Here is a 26,965-nt window from a genome sequence, read left to right on the forward strand (position 1 = left end):
AAGTACAACCACGTCATCAGCATAAGCTTGAGCGTGTATTGGCAAATTTTGCAGTTCGCATAGCAGTGAGTCGAACAGCATACTCCACAGAAGCGGCGAAAGCACACCTCCTTGGGGGCAGCCCTTCGTCGCTTCCATAGTCAGGTAGCGATCCACCCCTACTTCAGCGCACAACAATCTTTGCGTTAGCATAGCATGGATCCACTTAATTAAAGCATCATCAACACCATGCGCTCTGGCGGCATCACAAAGCTTTTGAAAAGGCGCACAGTCAAAAGCCCCTTCAATGTCCACGAACACCCTCGTCGCGTACTCACCATTCAAAGTTGCATCCTCTATCTTTGTGACCAAAGAATGAAGAGCAGACTCACAGGACTTTCCACGTTGGTAAGCATGTTGGTTTTCACTAAGTGGGTGTGACCTAAGTGCGTTTCCACGAATATGACGCTCCACCAGTCTCTTCAAACCTTTCAGCAAGAATGAAGTCAAGCTGATCTGTTTGAAGTTCTTTGGATTAGAGTAGTCATCTTTCTCAGATTTCGGTATGAAAACTACCTTAACCTGTTGCCAAGAAAAAGGCACGTAGCCCAGAGCAAGACATCCTCGAAAAATATTTCTTAGAGGTCGCTCTAAATGCTCCATACCCTCCTTTAGCATTGCCGGATAGATATGCCATCCATGCCAGGTGCTTTGAAATGTTCAAAGGACAGTATGGCAGCTCTCACCTTTTCATGGGTAACAACCGCTTTCGCAGTGTTCCAGTTCCCCTTGCAACACTTGCGTGTTGAAGGGGTTGGAAGAACCGTCAACTCTCACCCGTTCTCCCGGGTGGTGTACTTCCAGGAGGGTCTGTACTGAGTCCAGTCTGGAGCTCGTGAAAGTACCGTCGGGTTTTCTAAGGGAATCCAACTTGGCCGACTCATCCCTTTTGAGGACTCTGCACAGCCTTGAAGTCTCTCTTTCGCCTTCCAGTTCCTCACAGTACGCTCTAAAGGAGTCTCGTTTCGAGCACCTCACGAGCCTCTTATATTCACGTTGTGAGTTCCTGAAATTTAACCAGTCTTCGTCCTTGTTACTTTTGCAAGCACGATTTAGAAGTCGCCTGGTTGATTTCCTGAGTTTTTGCAGTTCTCGGTTCCACCAAGGAACTGTTTTACCGCTTTGGCCAAGAAGGAAGTGGTAGAGATTTCATGTAGGGGATAAAAGCAGGGAACCAACAGTTGAATGTTTTAAAAAGAGATGAGCATGCATCCAAAAGGCAGTTGTGTGTCACACAATCTTATAGTTTCGCAAAGAATTTTCTGGAATTGTGCCTTTTGCTTGTTTTAAGAATTTCATCCCTAATCTCTTCTTGATGCGGTAGTCTGATTCCTCGTCCAGGGTATTGGGTACGACTGTCCAAAATAATCCAATAGTCTTGCTAATTACGTGGGTAATGCCACAAAGGTTTCCTATTTTTAAAAGGATTTTTCACGCCTTCGCCGGAGGTGGGTCCTCGCCCAATATCGGACTGTCTGACGAATTGTTAACGAGACCAGTGCTGGATCCTGTTGTCATTAACATGAAACACTAGACGAAAAGTGTAATATCGTTTAGAAGTAACAGAATAGGCTTTTTGCTTCTGAAGTACTGCAAGACTTCTCTACTTTTCCTCATTATCCATGGGGCTAGATTCTATCAGGATGCAGCAAGGGGGAGGGGGACACACATATGCATAAATAAATATTACATTGATAACCGCTGGACTGTTAGCAGAAGGTATCAGCTCCGATCTTGCTGGTGGCAGAGGGACTGGGTGTTAGAAGGCAATCGACTCAACTGCGAATGAGCACCAAATCAAAGCAATGGTCGCGGGCGAACGCAATGCCGACCACGTTGGCTCTTACAGGGCAGCGTAGTCCTTGCAGTGTATCGTTATGGTCTTGAAAGGAGTGCTCTTAATACGCTTCAATGGTCCGGTTATATTGTCACGCCAACGGTCGATCTTTTGCTACTTGAAGACAACCGTAGTTTCCCATCGATGGGGTATCAGAAAAGATCACATGCGAATTAATTAGCTGTATCTTCCTAGTTTTCTAGAAAGCTGTGTATATTGTCGATTTTTGTCGGCAGGAGCCTTTTCAGAAGTAGTTAACGTCATTTTTCCTCACTATTCAGTATAAAGAATTCAGGATAATTTCCTAAGGAACATGAGGGCTGGCTTTATATTGGCACTTGGACTTGATCATCCATCATCAACGGTGTAACAACCGGTATCCGGTCTAGGCTTGCCTTAATAAGGAACTCCAGACATCCCGGTTTTGCGCCGAGGTCCACCAATTCGATATCCCTAAAGGCTGTCTGGCGCCCTGACCTACGCCATCGCTCCATCTTAGGCAGAGTCTGCCTCGTCTTCTTTTTCTACCATAGATATTGCCTTTATAGACTTCCCGGGCTGGATCACCGTCATCCATCGTAACCTATTGAGACGGATTTTATCCACAACCTGACGGTCATGGAATCGCTCATAGATTTCGTCATTGTGTAGGCTACGGAATCTTCCACCCTCATATAGATGGCCAAAAATTCTTTGGAGGATTCTTCTCTCGAACCCGGCTAAGAGTTCGCAATTTTTCTTGCTAAGAACCTAAGTCTCTGAGGAATACATAGGGACTGGCAAGATCACTGTCTTATACAGTAAGAGCTTTGACCTTATGGTGAGACGTTTCGAGCAGAACAGTTCTTGTAAGCTGCAATAGGCTCTATTGGCTGAAAGCAACCGTGCGCGGATTCCATCATCGTAGCTGTTATCGGTTGTGATTTTCGACCCTAGGTAGGAGAAGTTATCAACGGTCTCAAAGTTGTATTCTCCCATCCTTATTCTTGCCGTTTGACCAGTGCGGTTCGACGTTGTTGATTGGTTGGTTTTCGGTGGTGACGTTGCCACCATATACTTTCTCGTGCCTTCATTTATGTGCAGCCCAAGATCTTGGACTTAATAAAGCACTCTATTCCTTTCCCGTAACGGTAGGCTAGGAGAAAATATGGTTACCATTGCACTTGTCTGGAATTATTACTCGGGTTTGATTGGGTGCTCGTTTAGTCAGGTCAAATTATATAAATTATACCGGACATCTAGCTTACGACGTAAATCTCGATGTCATCAGGCGAGAGTTACAAGGTCCGTTTTCCGCAAGTGGTCTAAACAATAAGTCATCTGGATACCCCACTATAGATGTCAAAAAGTTGCAATATACCTTGATTTGTTTGAGAATAGTAATAGTAGTAATTTTATGCAATAATGAGCACTTCGGCTAGACGTTGATGCCCGTCAAAGTTATAGTAAGAAGTATATAAATTACTACTGGGTGTTACTGCGATCGTTTGTATCAACAACTCAATCTGTTGACGCTTCGATTGTATACGGAGAGATCAACATATGGAGTACCCATTGATCCTGACTTAAGAAATAATGGAAAAAATTCATTAATACCTGAGCGAATTATAATACTAAATATGGAAGAATTGGGTCAAGCGAAAAGAGAAACAAGTCTGGAAATCAGAAGCTAGACGCTTCAAGTATAAAAGTTTTTGTGTTTCCCTATGTAATGAATGTTGAATGCATACAGTTCCCTTCGTACATAGTTAAAATTCCAATTACCTTCTACTTTTTAAAAAGCCATTTACACAAATAATTTGATCTGGAAATCACTTCACACTAGGAGCTCAATATTATTAACAAATGTGAGGAAGACAACAACAGATACAAACAAGTCTGAAAACTGGACGCTTCAGATATAAAAGGTTCTCTGTGTTTATTTTATAATATATCATTTGAGTTTGCTTTTGTCCCATAAGTACGTAGCACCTAATATAATATATGCATATATTATGTGAGAATATCCACATTCATTCTTGAATTTGCAAAGAAGGGACAATTTTGATCTATTATAACTTTTATTTGGCTCTGTATTTCCTGAGTATTGTAATTTCGAAGCGTTAGAGGGCTTCTGCTACGTTCAGCGTCATGGTAGCCCATGCTGGGAAACCGTAGGTCAGGATTGGACGAATAAGAGTTTTGTATAAAAGAGTTTTGGTGGCAGGGAACAGAGCCCGGTATGAGAGGATGTTTTTTTAAGGCAGCTGAGCATTGGCAATGGCAGATCTGACGCGAGGGTTTGATTTAAGTTTGTTGTTGAGGGAGATTCCCAGATATTTAATGTTTGGTTTCGGCTTGAGTGTGTGATTGGCAATGCGTAAATGCAGGTTTTTGCTTTTTGGCACTGTACGCCAGTGGCACTTCCCACTGAGGTTTGTGAAGCAAATAACCTCAGACTTAGGGGAATTAACGATAAGGGCCCACCGGTTGAAATAAGCCATGATCCAATTGGTTAGGAGATTGAGAGAGAGGGCCTGAACCCACTCGCATATAGGATGGTGTCATCAGCGAAGAGGGTCCCTCCTGACGCGGGAGGACCATTGTCGTTGGGGCAAAAAGACCGGTGAAGGGCTGCCTGAGTTGCCGTTGGCGTAGGGAATAAGTTTACGGGAGGGAGCGGAATGATGAAGATGTTAGAAAGTTTGGAGCCTAGAATAGATCCCTGAGGGACTCCTGACTTTATCGTGAAATCTTGCAGGTATAGGATTGCCTGCTCGGTAGCTTTTGAAGCCGAATTGATTAAATGAAATGATAGTGGAGTAGTGTTAGTAGGATACGTTCGAAGATTTTGGAAAGAAGAGAGATAGGTCTCAAATCTTTGAGATCGCCCGAACACCCCTTCTTAGGGATAGGTATGTGGAGGGCTTATTTCCGAGCTCAACCTTTTATCATAGACAATATTGGCGACCACCGAGTTTCAGATGGGGTCCGCTTGCGATTTGCCTCTGAATAATTGGCTGAAATAGTCTACGCAGGCGGATATTTTTTCCTCAGGGGAATGACACTGAATGTTATCTATTTTTATCGGGATTTGATTGAAGTTAATAGAAGATTTTTTCTTCCAGCCAATCGATTAATTATTGAGAAAACTTGTGGGCCAAGTTTGAGGGATTTGAGAAGTTTCTTGTAAGATGCATTCAGTTCGGACCGAATAGCTCCATTGATTTTGCTGGACAGGTGTTTAATGATCTCGGAGAGGAGACGGTAGTCAGCGTTGCATCTGTTCCGTAACCGGTGAAATAATCGTGTCCTGGGCTGCAGTAGTCTGTTTCTATCGCGGACTAAGAGGAGGGCTGGGGGAGAAAGGGACCCGTATTTGCAGTAGCCAGGTTCTTTAACTGAAGCGTGTTTGCCAATTGTAGTTTCGAAGGCAGAGTTCACTTTCCGGATGTATGTATCTAGCTCAAAATTAGAGTAGACGCGCGATTTGTCTAGCGGAGGGCCCAGTGCACTGGCTAAGTCGCTTTGGAAATCATCCCAGTTTGTCAGATTGAAGGATCTGCATTTATGCGGATGGTGGAGGGAGTGAAGGGAGAATTTGCTGTAGATGTAGAGAGAGGCTGAGGGCATGATGGTCTGAGTGGGCTGCTAAAGAGAAGCAGCTAGTGACACATGCTGAGAGATTGGACGAGATTATAAAGCCGTCTAGGAAAGAAGATCCACGAGGAAAAGATGGCACTCCCGCGTTAATGATGTTCGCGCTAAGGAATGGGACTGGCTGGAACCAATCGAAGAGCACTTTGCCGTTTTCGTTGTTAACTAAGTCGCTCCAAGATACATGCCTCGCGTTGAGGTCACCGCCAAGGATGAAGGCATCGAAATTGGCCGCGATTTCCCAGAGTGAGGTGACGACCTGTGTCGCCCGGGAAGTAAAGAGAGCCGATTAGGACTCGTAGGACGCCACCACTCCTGGTAGGAAGTTTGACTACTGCTAACAGGCAGTTTGATGCCAGTGCAGCCGATGGGATGCTATTTGCTCTTAGTCCCGCTGTGACTAGTATGGCTGTGCCTCTGCCCGCGTCGTTGCGGAAAGAACTAATCGGGAGTATGTAATTTTACGTTGGGGGGTTCCCCCAGTTTAGTTTCGTTTAAGAGAGCGAGGTTAGGATCGAAATCTTCGAGGAACTTGTGAAGAGTGAAACGTTTATCGTTAGAAAAGAACGAATTAGTGTTGAGTGTGAGCACCTTCATTTTGGTTGTCTAGCAATTTGAAGAGGAATTGTAGATATATTGAACAGGGATCAGGCTTCTATGAAGAAGCCCCTGGGAATGGAAGAATTGGGGGGGGGGGGGGGGGGTAAACAGCTAAGGGTTTCGGGCCTTGCTCGACCCCTGGCCACTGCGGCGAAAGACGAGGTCAGTGAGGGAGGGGCGGTCCAGTTGGCATGAGGCAGAGTGTTAGGCTGCGAGACACGAACAGACGAGGGTCTGTCAAGGTGGGAGAAGAACGAAGCAGATCGGGAGTGTGGGATGCTTTTGGCTCTCTCTTTGCGCTGGATAGATTCCAGCCGCCGACTCCTTTTCGGCGTTGTCTTCAACATTCGAACGGGGGTGTCCTTGGAGGCGTGTGGATCCGCGCACTTCACGCATCTGGGCTCGTATCCGCAGTTTGATGGTACGTGGCTAAATTGTTGGCAATTGAAACATTGGGTGACGTCCCCTTTTCGGGGTTTCTCCCAGCTAATCCGTTGATAAAGTAGGGTATTTTTTTTTGTGACTATATTGGCCTCTGCGTCTGAGTTGAAAGTCACAAGGAAGAGGCTAAGATTGGTGTCATTGGCTCGTGACCATGGGGTGGAAACCCTAGTTACGCGGACAGGCGTAATCTTCGTTAGCTCCTTAATTTTTGAAGCCACGTCTTGGGGAGTGAACTCATGGGGGGGGGGGGGGGGAGATTCCTCTGAGGATGAGGGTTGGCTTCCTCTGCTCTTTCAGTGTGAATGGAAGAGTTTGGTGATCTTAGATGTACTAGTTTCTTATGGATATTGGGACAAGTGAGTCGAACTTTGAGCCTGTCGGCCGGTAGGTTGATAATTTCAAATTTGGCATTTTTGTTCTTGTTCTTTATTACAAGGCCCAGAGCCCTGGCTGTCAATCCATACAAGAAAATCGGGGGGAGAAAGCTAATTCTATTCTTATCTTTAACTAACGGTGGGTTGGCCATGTCAGCAGATTTCGAGGTTCCGGGACGCGCGTGCATGGCTTCGGGGCGATGCTCGTTGTCAGAGAGAAAATAAAAGCGGTTTTTGTTCGCTGGGGCCTCGTTCCACGAGATGCCCGAATCCGTTTGTTTCCGTTTGAAGGCAGACTTACCTGAAGCAAGTTTGAATTCATCTTGGAAGCGTTGAATGTAATTGACACAGTAATTTGCTTCACCGATCCGATCGTCGGGCTGGTCCCCAGGAGGAAAGCTCTGGTCGTCGTCGACGGTTATGACAGGGCATTTATCATTTTTTCGGCCGTAACGGTCTTGTCGGTCGAATGGAAGAGTTGTGTTAGAATTGCCCAGTCCATGGGCGGCGACAGTGTAACCTGGTTTCGCGTCCTTTACACGCTGTTGTCTCGTGTCCCTGGTACCTGGATTTTTATTGATAATCCTCCCAATTTCCCTGACAGATTTATCTTGATTTCACAAAGAAACAATTAATTCATAGATCGGCTTGCAAACTCCTATCGTGTATGCTAGCTAATTTCTAGTTTCTGATCTTTGTCCTTAAAGCCCATGACAAATATAATTAGTTGCCATCGTTGAAATATTGTGTTAGCTTCGTTTACACAAGTGTTTCCAGACTTTTTTGCACTAGAGAAGATATTCTATGTTTCGATTATTTCTTATAACTATTGTTGGTTTGGATTCAGTGCTATATTATATTAAAATAAAAGTTTAATGCCTGCTATGTATTATAAGAATAGTTTTAGTATGGAATCTGTCGTATTTCCGACAATGTCAAAAAAGTTTTAAAACAGGCGTTTCTACACTTTTTTTTGCCCAATCTACGTGTGAGAGAGAATTGATATATCTACTTTGTTAAGCCCATTGTACTATCCTCGTAAATCGCCTATTCAATGGCTTTCCTCCTACGGCGTTCGCAGGCTTTAGCGAATCTGAGCACATTCTCCAGAGGCAGAGAGTGTGCAGATTCTTCTTTGAAGAAAACCTTCGTCTGACATTTGAGGATGCCGGGCGGCTGCATATAAAGTGCAGGGTCATCTCCTCCTCCTCACATTGGCTACACATAGTCGAAACCACCACCCAAATCTTTTCCATATGGTAGTTTAAGGAGCACTATTCCGTTAAAAGTTTTACTAGGGTTTTCATGTCCCACTTCTTAAGGGACAACAAAAATGCCGCTCTAGTGGCCCTAGGCTTTTTCACAAGGATTTTCACCTACCAACAAGAGGCCAAATTTCTCCATTCGAGTGCGGGAATCAGAAGAGTAGACTTGACAGTAGATAGTCGGATTCCAAGAGCGGGTTCTGACCCCACCATTGTGGATCCAGACTTTCGACGAGCCAGTCTGTCAGCCTCCTCATTACCAGCGATGTTAGAGTGCCCCGGCACCCACGTCAGGAATTTTTCGTTCAGTCGGCCAAGTTTCAGCAACATCTGATGACAACTGCGTTAACAGGTTTCTGCTGTTAGCAAAGTTTCGTCTTGGCCACCAGACGATGCTTAATAATAATCGTTGGCGCAACAATCCATATTGGATCAGGGCCTTGAAGTGTGCTAGAGTACTTCATTCAAGACCCTAACGGTACACTACAGAATAGCCTGTAGGAGGCAATGTGGTCAGCATTGCGCTCGCCCGAGATTATTACCCTGATTTGACTCAGGTACTCATTCACAGCTGAGTCGACTGGTATCCGACGTCAAAATACGATACAAATTCCACTGCCACCAGTCGAGATTTGAACCGAGACTTTCCGTATGACAACCTTGTTCTCTAAAAACTAAAGATGATGTTTAAAAGTAGATACTGGAGAAATATTCGACCTATTATTTGAATTTTGAAAATCTTTCGAGCGCCACCTGGTAGTTACATAGTCAAGTACAATCTAAATTCAATAATCGGACAATCTCAAAATCCAGCTCTAGTACTGCTTTATTCTACGATACTTTTTTTTCTATCCCTCGTTTGTGTTGAGCGTGGATTCGTTCTGTCAGTGACATTAGCAAGGATGGATTTTGATAATTTAAGTGCTATTTTCATATTTAGGTGGTTAATTTGGTGTGGATTAATATTAGTGTTGTTACGGGGGAGTGGTAGGCATTTTAAAAGATAATGGATTCATGAGTGAAGTCGCACGAAGTGTTGTTTTGGATTATAATGATTACGCGGTCGCGCGTCTGTTTATAAATGCGAAATTTCCACATTGAAAGTAACGTCGTGAGTACAATGCTTCCAAGATTACTTTATCGTCAATAATCACACCTTTTCGTATACTTTTATTTTCAATTGAAGTGGTGCACGTATCAAGGAAGAGGATTGTTGCTGGGGCACTTGTGCTAGATAAAGAGAAATCCCGTACCTTTGTGGATTAATTCCTTCAAGCTGTAAAACGCTTAAAAATACTGCAGCTAGTTATATCTCAAAACAATGTCAATTGCAAAAACCTTAAAAACGAGTGGAAATCAAATTTCTCCAAAAAGTCCAAACTACAGAAGATACCTCTCTGCATGGGTACCAGGCCTAATCAACCCGCAACCCTACGAAACTTTCGATTAAATATATTTGTTCACCTTTTCACATACAACACTTTAGTCGAAGGGTCAAGCCGGTGCGAGTTGATGAAGCTTGGCACTCTCGTCAAATCTACATTTTGTCATAGGCTCATATCCAACGTGCAGCGCCCTACACACTGCTTTATGCAAGTAATGTTTCCCTAGCATCTTTTCTCAGGCACAATCACTGTCAGCGTCAGTGATTTGCCCAGAACTGAGCAATTTAAATACCTCGGATCAACGCTATCAGCCAATGGAAAACTGCATTATGAAATTGCTAACGCAACCTGGATGAAGTGGCGTTCCACAACTGTTGTTCTTTGTGATGGACGTACCAACGAACGTCTCAAATCCGTGCGTCCTGTCGCCCTCTATGGTTCTGAGTGTTGGCCGACTATAAAAGACAATGAATGGCGTCTTGGAGACGAATATGTTCCGTTGGACCAGTGGCGTGACAGGTTTTGATCACATCCGAAATGAGGACATCCGCGATCGTTATGGGATTGCACCGATCGTGGAAAAGATACGAGAGAGGCGTCTTCGATGGTATGGTCACGCAATTCGTGCTAACGAGAATTCACTTGCCAATATTGCTCTGATCATCGAAGTCGATGGTAAATGACCAAAAGGCAGGCCTAGACAATGGTGGCTTGATATGCTGGATGGGAATTTAAAATCCTCTAGACTGCACCCAGATCAGGCATTCGATAGAGCCAAATGGCGAAACCGATTACGACGAGCCGACCCCGTTTGTGAACGGGACAAAAGCTGAAGAAGAAGTCATAGGCTCATACCAGCATTTCATTACAACAGAGCAGCATTTAAAATTATACACAAAAGTGGTGTTACTTTCATAAAGAGGGGGAAAAATTGGGCTAAAAAAGTGGTGGTTCCTCTTAGATCTGTCTTTGTTTGTGTGATTTGTTTATGTATTTTATCGCTAAAATCGGTATGCCGCCGACTATCGGATTATTTGTAGAGCATAGGACATCCAGTCTATTTTCTTCTTTTTATTGCTTCTTCTTTCTGGTAAATAATTATTTTATTGGATTTTGCTCGAGTCGAATTTAGCCACAAGTTTTCAAAGTTTGAGATGTTTTCTTGGTTTTATTTCAATTTTTTATTTACAGGATGGACGGATTATTCTCTGTCCAAAACCATCGCAAATTTGAAAAATGTCGATCGCACTATTATGACTCCACTCGTTTTGTGCTCGTTTGTCTAAAGATTCACGATTTCTTGGAATAGGTTCCTTGAATACTGTTTCCTTGAATGTAGCCCACAAATTTTCAATGAGTTTAAGGCCACTCTGTCCACACCTAGGAAAGTATTGTTTATCCTTCTGAATACTAGCTTTCGCAGTATGGCAGCGCGCTTCATCCTGCACCATTATCGGAGATATTGCTTCGGGGTATTGTCGTGACTTTGGTGCACTTTCTGTAAATTTGCAAAGTTTTATTCCGATACACGTCGCCAACAAGTGAAGCCCATAGTGTTTTACGTCCTGTCGTGAGACTTAATCCTACAGTCCTCTTCAGACACGGATTGATTTTGTGACCACAATCAGAGCCCCGCTGAGACAAGCAACAACGGTACCAGTCTATACCAAGTGCATGGCTTAGCATTCATACTGGTGGATGCAAGAATTACCTAAATCTCTACCGAACTATGGAGTACGGCACCCGTGTTGATACGCAACACCACGTCGAGGCCCGAAGGTCTCTTCTCGCTTGAGCACAATCACCATGAAATTCCCACTAGGGGACCAACCGCAAATAACCGAGCTGTCCTCACATACAGCAGGAGTTTACCCGAAGTATGTGAGTCCAAGGGCTTTCCCGGTTCCCATGGTACCAGTATACCCCTGGTAAGGTTTCGTGACCAATTTGCCACTTCAGATGAGTCCCCGCGCAGACTCGGGTCTGATCGCCCTAATTAGGTCTTTGGAGCATTCGCCTACTGAATCACGGCCGGCAAACCAAAGTAATTACAGCGTCTCCCGGTGCCACCACTATGGAGGTTCTCCTCGACCACTTGGTTTTGGTTTGGCCGATAGGGTTGCCGCCCCATCTTCCTCGCCGCCACCTCTGAGCGCCAACAGTGCAATTTTCGTCTATGAAGATAAGTTCAGATTTTCCGTCCGCCTCCGGTCACCATAATTTTAGGTCCTTATTCGCATATTCTGCCGATTCGGATTTGGGTAGAGTTCAATTCGGGATTCATCCGTAAAAAAGATGTGAGCTTGTTGTCGCTTGCTTCTCGCATTATCTAGGGTAAAAACTTCATCGTTTAGTCTTTTACAGACACTTCCGATCGTCAATATTTTTTTGAGTCAAAAGTGGTTTTGTTGGGCTTACGTCAGCATGTTTTCCCCGGCGACGGCTTCTGATGTAATTCCTGATAAATGTCCACGACATTGAAATTCTGGCGACTGATTTAAGACTTTTGTCACAGTCCTAGTTCCAACTCCGACTTTGGCTTTGATAAGCGATATGATTTTTAAGGTTTTGTGTAAAACAAAACCGTATTAAATTCGATTCACTGTCTGTTAGTCTGTCTGTCACACGCACTTTTCTCCAAAACGGCTAAAGTGATCCGAACGAAATTTGGTGGACATATATTACATAAATTGACCTATAATGACATAAATTTACTTTCAGTTTAAAAGGGGGTTCCCCATAGATATAAAGGGGGAATGTAAAAATTTTTTTCATTGAATATAATCATGTGGGGTGTCAAATCAAAAGTCTGTCTGTACGAATCTTAGTTTTAGCCTGAATTGTAAAGTGCACGAGTAAGAAGTCAAAATGCTCACATAGAAACCCAACCGAAAAATCTGGAAAAAATCAGGGAGGTGGTGCGCCTATATAAAATCTAGGCCTTAAAACATGTCCCATTCCGATATCTGCTCAAATAAACTTACTTTTATAAATCGACAGAAAAATCCCCCTTAAGTTCATCTTATGCCAAGCTTCATGGAAATCCGACTATTAGTGTCAAAGTTGTAGCGGTTCAAGCCTATCAATTTTGGGCGAATTAACTGCATCCTAAGCCAAGCAAGTAAGATGCTGACGTCATAATTAACGAGAATAGTTGACATTCGAGTGTAATATAAAAATTCCATTCATTTTATTAGGTTGTTGCAAATGAAATGTCGGATATTTGAGTAAAATTTCAAAAAACTATAACTTTTATGAAAATTAATTTTATTAGTCAAAATAAGAACCAGCAGCTTCAATGCACTTCTCCCAACGAGATACAAGGGCATTTATTCCAGTTTCGTAAAAGTCTGGGTTTCTAGAGCTAAGAAATTCTTCAAAGGCACTTTTGACAGCTACTTCATTGCTGAATTGTTTCCCCGCCAAAAAGTGATCCAAATGCTTAAAAAAGTGGTAGTCGGTTGGCGAGAGGTCGGGTGAATATGGTGGATGAGGAAGAGTCTCATATCGTAATTCATTTAATTTTTGGACCGTCATTCTGGAAACATGAGGTCGGGCGTTATCATGGAGCAGTATCACTCCATCTCTGTTGACCAATCTAGGCCGCTGAATACGTAATTTCTCGTGCATTTCATCAAGTTGGGCACAATATTTCTCTGCATTAATTGTTTCACCACGCTCCAAAAACGAATAATGAATAATTCCAGATGCAGACCACCAAACAGTTACCATTACCTTCTTCGGGTGAAGGCTCGGTTTTGGCATGTGTTGTGGAGGCTGATCGGCATCTAGCCATTGCGCTGATCTGCGACGGTTGTCGTACAATATCCACTTTTCATCGCATGTCACTATTCTGCGCAAAAAGGGATTGTTCCTGTTGCGGTTGAGTAGAGAACTGGATATTTCCATTCGCAGCGCCATGTTTTGCTCGTTGAGTTCATGCGGAACCCACTTATCAAGCTTCTTCACCTTTCCAAGCTGTTGTAAGTGCCGAGATACTGTCGAATAGTGTACGCTTATTTTCTCTGCAATGTCACGAATCGATGATCGGGGATCAGATTCCACTATCAAACGCAACTCGTCGTTGTCGATCGATGGTCCTGGGTGTCCACGAGGTTCACTTTGGAGGGTCATGTCGCCTGATCGGAATTTTTCGAACCACCGCTGTGTCGTTCGTTCGTTTGCTGCGTGAGCTCCAAATGCTCTGCAAATGTTTCTGGTTGCCTCCGCTGCGTTGTAACCAAGTTTAAATTCATATAGAAAAAGTGGACGTTTTTGACTCCCTTCCATGCTTTTTTCTTTGAGTTTTACTTGGAACTTCAATGACGATTGAAACTGAAATGACTCCTTGATCGAACGAACGACTATTTATACTCAATTATCCCATACCACTAGAGTCACCTTGCGGCAGTTTTAAACATTAAAATCATAACTAACTTCACTTCACTGAAAAATCCGACATTTCATTTGCAACAACCTAATAGAATCTACTTCTTTCCAGCCCTTTTCTGTATCTCTTGTAGATTAACTTCTTTTATTGAAATCCTAGTGTGAAGCCTATAATCACTATTGACAATATAGTACTTTTCAGATCAATGTTTTGCTGCAAATGGATCTTTGAAAGATAGCGCAGAGTTGAATATTCAACTATGTACACGCGGAACTGTTATGTACTGATCATTCCTCACATAAGGAAACAAACCTTTTATATTTGAAGCGTCTAACTTCCGGTTTCCCGACTTGTTCTTTTATCCGTCGATGACGCGAAAGAGGGTCTACTACTTTTGCAAAGTTCTTCGAACTGTCCTTTTGCAGTTTATAGTTTCCCGGCCTTCCATGAAACTTCAAGTTGGCGGCTATTCGAAGCAATGCTGTTTCCTTGCCTATGCAAATCCTGAATCCTTTAGCGTATTTCTTTTGTTAAAACCAAGGTCCTGCATGAAAAATATCCATGAGATGAAAATTGTTCCGACTTTTTGAAAATGCTGTTTTGTCTCTTGTTAGAGAGAATTCCACGTTTTCCACATACCGAGATTTGCGATCTCCATACCAACTCGGTATTGGGTGTGCACAGAGTTGAATTTCATAAGTCCCGATTGGCATTGCGACGGGACTGTAAAGCAGGAGACTGTACTTAACTCCTAGCTTCGATTTAGATTCAGTTTTTTTAAGTGGCCGTGTCAGGGTTAGGGTCAGCCGGTATATGAGGTGGAGTTTCGATTTAGAGATGCCGATTCGGGAAACTCACGAGAAGTGTAACTTTTATATGTCATCCTGAATTTGCGCTCCAATAGAAAAGTTACCAAAATTCTAAGCAGTTACACTGCGTGAAAATTTTTATATTGAAAATCACCCCTTCTTGGAACACTTTATGGGAACTTGATACCATGTGCAAGATGACCGCTGTGCAATGTGTCTATCTTCCGACCTATTATCTCTGCAACGATCCTATGATTATAGCTGTATTTATACTTACCAGCATATGCCGTACACAGTGTAGCAGACAGATTCGAGTACTTATCAGCACATAGCGTACACACAATGTAGCGCAAGAAAGCACATCATGCGAGTAGGAAAAACCTGCCAAGACAGCAACGTACAGCCAATCACAAATATGATGGAAGCATATATGCATACTTGCAGAGACTTATACAGAGAGAGATCGTATACAGGATAGTATAGCGTGCTTATTTCAAAAGCCAAATTGGTACTGAGGGATAACTTTGTTTTCAAGAATCATTATAATTGCTGAAACTCCCCACGCCTTGGGGGTGATAGATAAGACGTAGAATTACGTTGGATATGTGAGCCATGTGATCCCTGGAAGTTTCATAGATATTTTTTTTCCATAATGAGCTAACCCTAATTGGAGCTTATTTTTTTGGTTAACTTCCTCTCTGGCTCCTGCTCTGGGATTGATGTTATCTGGCCTTCTTGTACTAAGTCATCTGTAGTTGGAGTTTCAGTTAATGTTTCCTTCGCATCCTCATACACAGCAGAATCTGAATGGTAGTCTTCGGAGTCTAAAACGTTCTGCGATGCTTCCCCTACGGAATGTTTCAGACACGGAAGGCTACCATCAAGCATGCAGTGGAAGCGTGCTGGGTCCATAACCTATAATGAAACAAGTGAATGTCGTTAACAGACTACCTTTATTTGAAAAAAGGTATGCATAGACAAAAATACAATTCTTCTTCTTTTTCTTCAGCCTTTGTCCCGTTCACAAGCGGGGTCGGCTCGTCGTGATCGGCTTCGCCATTTGGCTCTATCGAATGCCTGATCTGGGTGCAATCTCGAGGCTTTTAAATCCCCATCCAGCGTATCAAGCCACCGTTGCTTAGGTCTGCCTTTTGGTCGTTTACCATCGACTTCGATATTCAAACCAATCTTGGCAAGTGAATTCTCGTTTGCACGAATTGCGTGACCATACCATCGAAGACGCCTCTCTCGCAACTTTTCCACGATCGGTGCAACCCCATAACGATCGCGGATATCCTCATTTCGGATGTGATCTAAACGTGTGACGCCACTAGTCAAACGTAGCATCTTCGTCTCCATTACTGCAAGACGCCGTTCATTGTCTTTTATGGTCGGCCAACACTCAGAACCATAGAGAGCGACTGGAGGGACGACATTGCGGTAAATTTTAGATTTGAGACGTTCGTTGATACGTCGATCACAAAGAACACCAGTTGTGGAACGCCACTTCATCCAGGTTGCGTTAATGCGTGAAGCAATTTCATAACGCAGTTCTCCATTGGCTGATAGCGTTGACCCGAGGTATTTAAATCGCTCAGTTCTGGGCAGATCACTGCTGCTGACAGTGATTGTGCCTGTTTCATGGGGATCGGTCGTCAAAAATTCAGTTTTGTTTAAATTCAATCTGAGACCGTGTTGCATGAGGCGATCATTCCATTTTTGAACAAGTTGCTCGAAATCATTTTTGCTATCAGATGCTAGGAAAATATCATCTGCATAAAGCAGTGTGTAGGGCGCTGGACGTTGGATATCCCGTGTGACGGTGTCCATAACAAGAACAAAGAGGAGTGGTGAGAGGGCGCTTCTTTGATGAACACCAACAGAGACACGAAGCGGTTTTGATGCACCCGCCATACTTCGAACTTTACTTTTCGGATCGTGGTAGAGCAATTGGACCCAGCGCCCGAGTTCTTCTGGCACGAAGTGTTGTCGTAAAGCATACCAGATGAGTTCGTGTGGCACACGGTCAAACGCTTTCTCTAGATCCAGAAATGCAATGTAAAGAGGGCAATGCTTCTCACGGTGTTTCTCCATGAGTAACCGCGTAGCGTGTATTGCGTCAGTAGTTCCGCAGTTTTTGACAACTCCGGCTTGATTCACGGTTATTTCAACGATTTCGCGAACCGCGATTGTCAAGAATGCGTTCAAAAATCTTCATGGTATGGGAAAGTAACCGGACAAAAAAACAATTATAATCATTAAAGCTGACATTGCACCGTAAAAATACATAATACAATATAGTGTCTGCACACACAAGAGATGGCGTTGCTAATAGCAAAATACAAATAAGAAATACTTTTATTATTTTGATATGTCCTTATTGATATAGCTTCCTCCAAACTACAATTTTTACTTTTCAATGTAGATGTATATCTCGGGAGAAAGTTACCCCCTTCATCAGTAAAAGCATATGACGCAAGAGCTCAAAATTTTCCCGTTGAATGGTATGGGTTTCTTCGACTACATGCGCTGCCACTGATGATCTTATGCACGACTTTTGTTTCCGAACAGTACTTACCGCTACCTTGGTGTGTTCATTAAATCTAGTTGCTATCAGGGGCTAAGTCTGTCCTATGTATATTTTATTACAGTCGCTGTAAATTATTCGGTAGATCCTGCTTTTTTTCCTCCGCTGTCAAAGTGTACTTGACGTTTCCCAGTAAATTCTGCAAGGTGGTTCGAGTCGATGGGAACCTACGACTTCCAGTTGAAACTTTTTCATCCAATTCCTGGTGTTATTGAATAGGTAGGAATACGGGATACTTATCCGTCTGGTGGTTGCCTCCTTCTGCTGCGAAAATAGCGTTGTATAGGTATGCCTATTGTGTTGCTTGATTTTCCTTCCGATCAATTTCTCGATAATCTGAGGATTATAATCATTCTTAATAGCGGTGTCAATAATATGGTGCCTTGTTGAAACCGTATTCCGAAAGAGGGTATGTGATCAGTCGGTGAATCATGCAATCATAGGCAACCATTTTTTGGGACAATGTATGGTGTGAAGTTGCTGGTATCGTTCTCTGCGTTGCTGTAGGTTTACGGTATATTTCGAACTTAAGCTTTCCGCTAGATTTGACGATATTTAGATCTAGAAAGGGTAGAGCCCCATCCTTTTCTCCCTCTAGTGTAAACTCGATTTTATGATGAATCTTGTTTATAGAGGAGATGACCCTGGTGATATCGTCTCTTCTAACAGTCGCAAATACGACGTCTACATACCTAAACCATACTTTGGGCATTATTCCCCTCGATTTAATTTCTTCTTCGATTAATGACATGAACCTTTCGGTGAGTAACGGCGAGAGGGAGTTCCCCATCGCTGCTCCCGAAGTAGTTTTGTAGAATCTATCCCGAAACGTTAAATAGTTTTCGTTCATGCGTAGTCTGGCAAGGTTTGCATAGATCCGAACTTTTCTTCTCCATTCCGGGCCAGATTCAAACTGGCTCAGCCACCTCTCGAGTTCGAAAATTGACCCTTTCAATGGCGTGTTGGGAAACAATGCCTTCACATCGAACGACATCATCACCTCGTCCTCACCCATCCTCGTAATGCGTTGCAGCTTCTGTATTAGCTTATGGCAGTTAGCAACTGAATACTTGCTATTCATCGTCCCAAGGGTCTGGCACTCATTGATCAACCACTTGGCGGATTCCGAAATTAGGTCGTATTACAGCTTAATCTGTGACTCCAGACTCTGCTTTCTCCGTTTATAGTTTTAGGTGTAAGCTAAGCTTTTTATTTCCTCCTCCTGCTCGTGAAATGAATAAATAAATAAACTCAAAAATTTGGAAAAAAATAATTGTTTAAATTCAAGTCAACTAAAGCCGGCTGCTGATGGTGAAATTGAGCGCCTTGCCTTGATGAAAGCGTCGGTTATTTTTTGAAACTTATTTCTGTCATTGTTTGAGTGACAGTTATCATCGTAATATCTTTCAGTTATCAATTACATATCTTTATGCATATTATATTGGAATCTTAAGAATTAATATGGTCGGTTTTGCTGTACTAGTTCATGTCCACTACTTAATTTGGGCATGCACTAACTTTTGACGAGTTCCAAGTACGACCATCGTAAGACGCCTTCAGTCAAGTACATTTGGATTTTTAAAAGTACGTTGACGTATGTACCAAGTGTGCAAGCTTAAATCCGCTGTTTTTTTTTCAACAAAAACACATTTTTTTATAGGAACTAAAAAAACTATTCAAATTATTGCTATCTAAATCTGTCGGGTAATTTATGGATATCATCCCAATTAAGTGGTTGTTGATCTTTCGAGGCACACCACTCATCAAGCCATTTTCGACCGTCTGTATAAGCATCGAAGTGCTGTTCAGCGAGCGAGTGGCCCATCCATGAAAACAGATGATAGTCGGATGGGGCTAGGTCTGATGAATAAGCGGGGTGAGGTAGTATCTCTCAGTTGAGCGTTTCTAAGTAGGAGGAAATCAGCTTTTCATGTCTTTGCTGATATTCTGGCCGTTTTTCATTCAGAGCACGATGCAACCTTATGAGGTGTTGGTGATAACAGAGGGCATCAACAATTTCACCAGCTTTCAACAGTTGATAGCATTCAGTCCTAGGGGTTTTACGTGAGCACCTGTCATGGGGACTTAATTCTACGATCTTCTTAAGATACGGATTGATTTTGTGACCATAATCAGGGCCCCGCCGAAGCAAGCTACCAGCCTATACCAAGTGCATGGTTCAGCATTCATATTGGTGGATGCAAAACCCACCTAAATATCTACCGAACTAAGGAGTACGGCACCCGTGTTGAAACGTAACACCACGCCGAGACCCGGAGGTCTCTGTTCGCTTGAACGCAACCACAACCCCTATGAAGCCCCCATTAGGGGGGCAACCGCAAACAACAGAGCTGTACTCACATACAACAGGAATTCTCCTGAAGTATGTGAGTCCAGGGGCTATCCCGGTTCCCATGGTAACAGTATACCCCTGGTAAGGTTTCGTGACCAATTGCTAGTTCAGATGAGTCCCCGTGCAGACTCGGGTCTTATCGCCCTGATTAGACCTTTGGAGCGTTCGCCTACTGCATCACGCCCGGTGCCACCACTATGGAGGTTCTCCTCGGTCACTTGGTTTTGGTTCAGCCGACAGGGTTGCTGCCCCGTCTTCCTCACCGTCAGCTCTGAGCACGAACAGTTGATAGCAGAGAATACTACGTTGATTCCACCACACGCACAGCATCGTCCTCCGTCCGAAGCGATTTGATCTTGCAAAAGATGTCGCTGGTTGGCCGGCATCAACCCACAGTTTTTAAGGTTTTGTGTGAAACAAAACCTTATTAGAGTCGATTCGATGTCTGTCTGTCTGTCACAGCCGATTTATTCGGAAACGGCTGGACTGATCGTCACGAAAATTGGTAGGAGTATGTGATCTGCCGTTCCCTTTACATGCAACAAATGACGCCATTTTGTGTTAAGTTTAAGGGGGGGCCCCCCATACATGAAAGGAGGGTGCAACATTTTTTTTCACAGAATGTAGCCATGTGGGGTAGCAAATGAAAGGTATCAATTAGTACTTTTCGAAACTGGTTCAATATGTGATACTGGGTGAAACATAGGGGAGTGAGGGCTCAAAATATGACCATCAAAAAGTGTAACAGGTCTCGTTCTCAGAACCTATCCAACCGAAAAATCTGAAAAAATCGCAGTAGTGCATCTCTATGAAATCTAAGCCTCAAAATATATCCGGTTCCGATGTCTGCACAAATAAAGTTAATAATGGTATATTTCCACATTTTAGAAATTTACCCGCCACCCCCCTTATGTTCATCCCAGAAGTACAAAATTTGGCATGCGTATAAAGAAGAGCATAATGCACAATTTGGTGAAGTTTGAAGAAAATCAAACTATTATTAACAAAGTTATAGGGAGTAAAACTTTACATTTTTTTGTGAATTTCGTGCACTCTATAACCTGCATGACGTCATCATCACATATCAATTCGTCAATACCACAACGAAGTAAGTTCGTATGAATTGGGTGGAAAAGGATGGGCAGTTTGTTTGTTTAAGGTGAACGTAACATCTACTGCTAGTTGAAATTTCTTAGATAAGATCAACACAAAACCTTTATACCCGAAGCGCGAGCTTCCGGTATTCCGACTTGTTTTCGTTTACGATTCTCGAAATAAATCTACTTTCTGTCGCCAATCACAATTCGGTGCAAAAACATCTTTCTTTTGTGTCTGGGAAACAAGATTTCGCTTGTGTTTTGGCGCCGCTCCATCTGCGTATCGTTCTATTCATGTGGCACCGATTTTCCGATCTTTTGAACCTTATCCATTGCACGTAGACGCATGGAAACGACATGTTGAAAAACACCTAATCACCGACGGAATCAGTCTCGGCACGTTGTTTCCGATAGAGGATTGCCGCCGTAGGCCTCCACAATAATTTGATGTGATTCAGCGGCTGATTTCACCAAATTGAAGCAAACAGGTACAGCTCCCCGCAAATGCTCTTTTCCGGGACCAAAACTGGCCATGATTATTGAAAAGAAAAAATATATTTTTGCATAAAATTGCTGATGATGTGGACTGACAATTGTTGACAAATCAGAGTGAAATTATGCGGTGTTTTCAACGATTAAGTAATAAAGTAATAAAAACTTGTTGTTTCTTTTTCGTTGGTGTGGGTATTTATTCTTGCAAAAACCGATATTTCGGGAACCACTTGTTCCCTTCATCAGTGCTAACAAGTTTGCTCATCTGTAGACATTAAGGTTCTATTTATACTATTCTAAATCTATACTATATACTATGATATTATAATTATGACTAAAAACTTATATCTAGGTCCTGAAAAAGAAATAAATATTTAATTAACTTCCTAATAGCTAATAGCTATCCTAAAACTAGAAGAGATTATTTTACTTTAAGAGTTTTCTAAACAATGGGGAATAGCAGTTACCCAGATCTGAGTTCAACCTAGTGTCAACCGGTTGTTTGCTAATGAACCAGCTTTCATAAGCATCCAGCTGGTTAATCTTTCTTACCTGCTTTAGGACCTTCAAGTCGTCAGCGCTTACTTTATGGCCGCATTCCAGCATATGTTTTGTCAGCATAGAATTAGTGGGTTTTCGGGAGTGCTTTACAGCCAGCTCTGCCTCCTTCATGTGCTCCCTAAATCTGGTGGTTGCCAATCTTTTTGTTTGCCCGATATACACCTTCGGACAATCTGAGCAGGCGATTTTATAAATGCCGCTCATCTCTTCTACCGTTTCCCCCGCCAGCTGGGATTTTAGCTGGTAGATACGGCTTGATCCTACCAGCTGTATGTCAAACCTTTTCAATGTCCTTTGTATGTGTTTGGACAGATTTGAGAAGGTGACACTTGATCTTTTTTGAGCAGTTAAGGGTAATTGTTGGCTATAGAGTGTTGTAAGATTACTACGTTCTAACCTTCGGGTGTGTTTCTTAATCATTGTTTCTATGGTGGCGCTGGGGTACCCGTTCTTCATAGCCGTGTCCAAGATGTAGAGTTTTTCGCTCCGGTAGTCTTCCTCTGTGAGAGGAATTGTTAGGAGGCGGTGGATCATAGTGCCATAAGCAGCCATTTTGTGCTGGTAGCTGTGGAACCTGAAAATAGAAAAGGTAAATTGTCCGTTTTGACGTTTGATTGTCAAATCTAGGAAAGCCAATTGGTTATTTTAGGGTGCAGCGTGTTGATTTTATCCAGCATATTTTGGATGTTTGTGTCCGGGATCACTGCCAAAATGTCGTCCACGTACCTGAACCATTTATTTGGCAATAATCCATCCTGCTCCATTTTTTCCTCTAGTGATGCCATGAAGATTTCACTTAGGAGTGGGGAGAGGGGATTGCCCATCGCTACACCTGAGGTCGTTTTGAAATATTTTCCCCTGAATGTGAAATAGTTCTCACTCATGCAGAGGGAAGCCAACCTCGCATATTGTTTAGCCTTTTTCCTCCATTCTGGTGTCGAACCAAAACGTAGTAGCCACTCTTCAAATTTTGTTATGGCTTCTTTTACAAGCGTGCTTGGGAATAGAGCTTTGACGTCAAATGACATTAGTCGTTCATTATCCGCCAAAGCCCCCACTGCACTCAATCTATCATCAATCAATTCTTTCGAGTTTTTGACGGATTGGTTTCCGTTAATGGATCCCAATTTTTAGCATTCCTCGATCAACCATTTAGCAATGTTGTACGTAGGGGAGTTAGAATCTGCAATGATCTCCCTCATCTCATTGCTTGGTTTATGTATTTTTGTTGGCATTTAATTCTAGGTAACGAGGGGTTTGGCATCCGCAGCCTGGCGGGGTTACCAACCACTAGAGAGCATTCTTTGAGGGCCTTCTCTACTCTTTTTATGGATCCTGGTAGCGGGTTGTACTAAAAAAAAAATATGGCGTGCTGACAGCAATTTGATACGCTTACTGACGCCATCTGTGAGCAAACAGCGGATTGAAGCTTGTACACCTGGTGTTATGATAAAAATGACTGACAAAATGTGAATAACATGCATTTAAAACGTTAGAGATAATCATTAAGTTTGACTGGGACACAGTCGCTAACCGGCATATTTATCTCAGTTATGTTAATCAGACAAATGCCTGCTATAGAGATACAGTGCCGCCCCGTTTAACGTCGTAAAAAATATGGTTCTTTGTTGCTCTTACAAGATAGAATATTCAAATAGAACGTAAGATAATGAATTTTTTCTTTCCTTGATAACTAGCTTAGAGTGAATATTTGTTTCAAGGTATCAATAATTATTCATTTAGTCATGTTTATTGTTGACAAATCGTTAATCCTGTTCGTTTTTAGATGTAACACATAGTTTATAACAAATTTAAGAGTATCTTCTGATTTCCTTCAATAGGAATAGGAATAAAACTTATATAATTTTTTTGGAATAAAGCTATCTGGTGGTACCCAAAAAATGTGTCTTATTTATGATTTATATTTCCAAGAATATTACTGGTAACTGTGAGTACAGATTGCGCACCATCTCCAAATAAAATATTTCTTCGTTTTAGATGATAAGGTGCGATACATACGTAGTCAAAAGAAAAATGCTCAACTCGTGCATAAAGGATTTATTTACAATAAAAAATTAACTCAGGCAAATGGTCACACGACCTGGCGTTGTGTTGATGTTTTAAAACTGCGCTGTAAAGCTGTTTGTGTGACAAAAGGACGAGAACTAATAGCAGCACGTCGCCATCATATTCATCCGCCCCACTGGACGCGCATCGCTAACCGTCCGCTCTATGAGGTCGAGGAAGATTTGGGTGAATATGTAGAAATCAAAACAGACGACAGTTTGAAGTTAAACGAAATGTTTCGTGGGGGAAAATTCGATTTTAATAATATAAGTATTGAGCGAGGAATTGATTTGAAACTGTAATGGGCAGTTGTAAATGTTCAATCAAAAGCAAATAAATGTAATCTTAGGTTTGTCTTCGTAAATGTTTTCATGATTATTTCAATGTGTTTTCTGAAAGAACGCAATGTGAAAGGATTTTTTATAGTACATACTTGAATCAGACTAGATAAGAGGAAATTATTCTTAAGAAGAATTCTTAAAATCTCTTAAATTTCATTAACAATGTTCACTAGGATCTAAGCTAAATCTTTTTAACGTAGAAGACAAGGACATGATTGGCAATCCTGTTATGATTGAGACAAATAAAATGCGTTTCATTAATATCACAAGAAATTGTTATTTCCACCGCAAGGACCCTTGATTTTCATTGCCTCCGGCTACGGTATTTATGAAGTTTAAACAAAATCAAATAAGCGAATTGGTCTTTATATCAAAAAAATATGCTTTTAATTACAATTGTTAGTAGTTAAATAATATATTTTTATTTTAGGATCATGGTCTAATATCCCATATCAATTAGTGCGTAATCGGAAGAAAGGGATTAACCTAATATGCCGTGGCTACGTCTATAGGAAGAAGGCAGTTTTTAAAAACTCTGAAAATTGGGTTTGTTCTCAAACTGGCATGAAGTGGGGCGATAGTGATCAGAAATCTATGTGTAAAGGACGAGTTGTGTTGAATGCTAATGGAAAAATCAAATTAGGAAAATATGATCATAATCATCTTCCTATCTATGATCAGACTGATTCGTGCTATTTAATTTATGAATAAAACTTAGTCGACATGAATGCAGTATATATCCACATTCGAGGTAGTTTTAAGTTCACATAGCTGACTAGTGATCTAATTAATTTAAATTAAAGTATTTTATTTTAGAAATTTTGATGGTTGTTTACTTTTTATCATTGTAATGTGCTACTGTGTAGCCTCAATCATTTAGGTTTCATTCATCTTTCCTTAGTGAAAATATAATTCCGCTAATGAATGATGTGTGTCAATTGTTATTGATCCATTCAAATGTGTCTGTACTCTTCTCTATTGCTTTACACCATGTAACTCTAGAGCGACTCACTTAACTATTCATTAATAATCGGAAATCTGGCCTACAAGCTCACCTAATTGTTGGGTCAGAATACCTCGATGACATGATAAAGATACGAGGTTAGACAATTAAGTAATGAGACTGATTCCATAAAAACCGTATATTTAAAAATTATTCTACAACTCTGCCATCTCCTTCAAAGTAGTCCCCTTGGGCAGCTATACAGCGATTCCAGCGCGTTTTCCACTCTTCGTAACATTTCTGGAACGCTTCGACTGGGATGCCTGCGAGCACCCTCGTCACGGCCGCTTGGATGTCCGTAATTGACTCAAAATGAGTTCCTTTGACCACCGATTTTGTTCTAGGGAATCCCTTTAAAGGCTAAATACTGGGAGACGCTGACGGCGGCGTAGTACGGCGCGTTGTCGTGACGAAGGATCCAGTTACGAGCGATGTCTGGGCGCACCCTGTTGACTCGTTTTCGCAATCCTTCGAGTACTTGGCGATAGTAGACTTGATTTACGGTTTGCCCTGGTGGAACAAATTCTTTGTGAACGATTCCACGGCTATCAAAAAGGTAACAAGCATCGTTCTCACCTTCGACTTGCTCATGTGAGCTTTTTTATGCGGGGGCGTGCGGAGACAATCATTGTGAGCTTCGATGTTTGGTTTCCGAGTCGTATTGGAAAAACCAGCTCTCATCGCCTGTAATAGCTCGATCAAGCAGCGTGGGATCGTTTTCCACTTGTTCCAAACAGTCTTCTGCGACGGTCATTCGATGTTGCTTTTGCTCCTCAGAAAGGTTCTTTGGAACCGTCTTCGCGCACAATTTTTTCATCCCGAAATCGTCTGTTAAAATTTGTCTGTTTCACGGCTCATACCCAGTTCCGAGGCCAACATTCGAACTGCTAAACTCCGATCTTGACGGATGCGCATTCGCGTAAGTCCGCACCTCGACTAGTCTCCCATTCCTCGCCTCGTCTTCCACGCTTTCACGCCCCTCCTTAAACTTTTTATGTCATCGAAACACCTGGGCACAACTAAGAGCACTATCACCTTGCATTTTTACAATTTTAGCGTACGTTTCCGAAGCTGTTTCGCCCAATCTGGCGCAAAATTTTATCGCGACGCGTTGCTCTACATTTCATCGCGAAATGGTCTGTTAAAATTTGTCTGATCGTTTCACGGTTCATACCCAGTTGTAAGGCCAATATTCGAACTGCTAAACGCCGATCTCCACGGATTGAGGCGCGCACATGTTGCGCATTCGCGTCAGTCCGCACCTCTACAGGTCTCCCGCTCCGCGCCTCGTCTTCCACGCTTTCACGCCCCTCCTTAAACTCACTACGACGACGTCTACCCAACACGACACAGCAGGCGAACTAAAGCGAGAGTGATGGTAAATATATCAATGGAGAGGGGAAGGATGACGCGGACGGGGAGGGTGGGGGGGGGGGGGGTGAGGGAAGGGGAAGGGAGTTTGAAGGTTGCAAGTTTACCACAAGCGCGTCTGATTATTTAATTGTCTAACCTCTAAGTATTGACGAAGGCTTAGAATTTTAGAGGAACAATGACGATCACTTTTTAGTGTTTCACAGGGAAAACATTGATGTGTATTGTATTGCTCAACTTAGTTTTTTATTACGCGTGTAAAGGTGCCGATAAAGCTAATGCGGTCTTATTGATTACATTGCATTACCTTACTG

At 42.5% G+C, this 26,965-nt stretch overlaps 1 protein-coding gene across 40 annotated transcripts in view; it reads left to right on the forward strand.

The window, feature by feature from the left end:
- Window positions 1–26,965, forward strand: part of LOC119650904 (modifier of mdg4) — a 301,775-nt gene that overhangs the window by 18,355 nt on the left and 256,455 nt on the right. Inside the window, exon 5 of one of the 40 annotated variants that reach the window (XM_038054100.1) lies at window positions 23,868–24,540. The exons of 38 other annotated variants lie outside the window; for them this stretch is intronic. In XM_038054100.1, the coding sequence (XP_037910028.1) occupies window positions 23,868–24,238 (371 nt within the window). In that variant the 3' untranslated portion in view covers window positions 24,239–24,540. Of the gene's footprint in view, window positions 1–23,867; window positions 24,541–24,707; window positions 25,004–26,965 lie in introns of those variants that run through there. One more of the 40 variants, XM_038054111.1, reaches the window with a different exon arrangement.

This window comes from Hermetia illucens, chromosome 3 (assembly GCF_905115235.1).
Source record: "Hermetia illucens chromosome 3, iHerIll2.2.curated.20191125, whole genome shotgun sequence".
Lineage (NCBI taxonomy): Eukaryota > Metazoa > Arthropoda > Insecta > Diptera > Stratiomyidae > Hermetia > Hermetia illucens.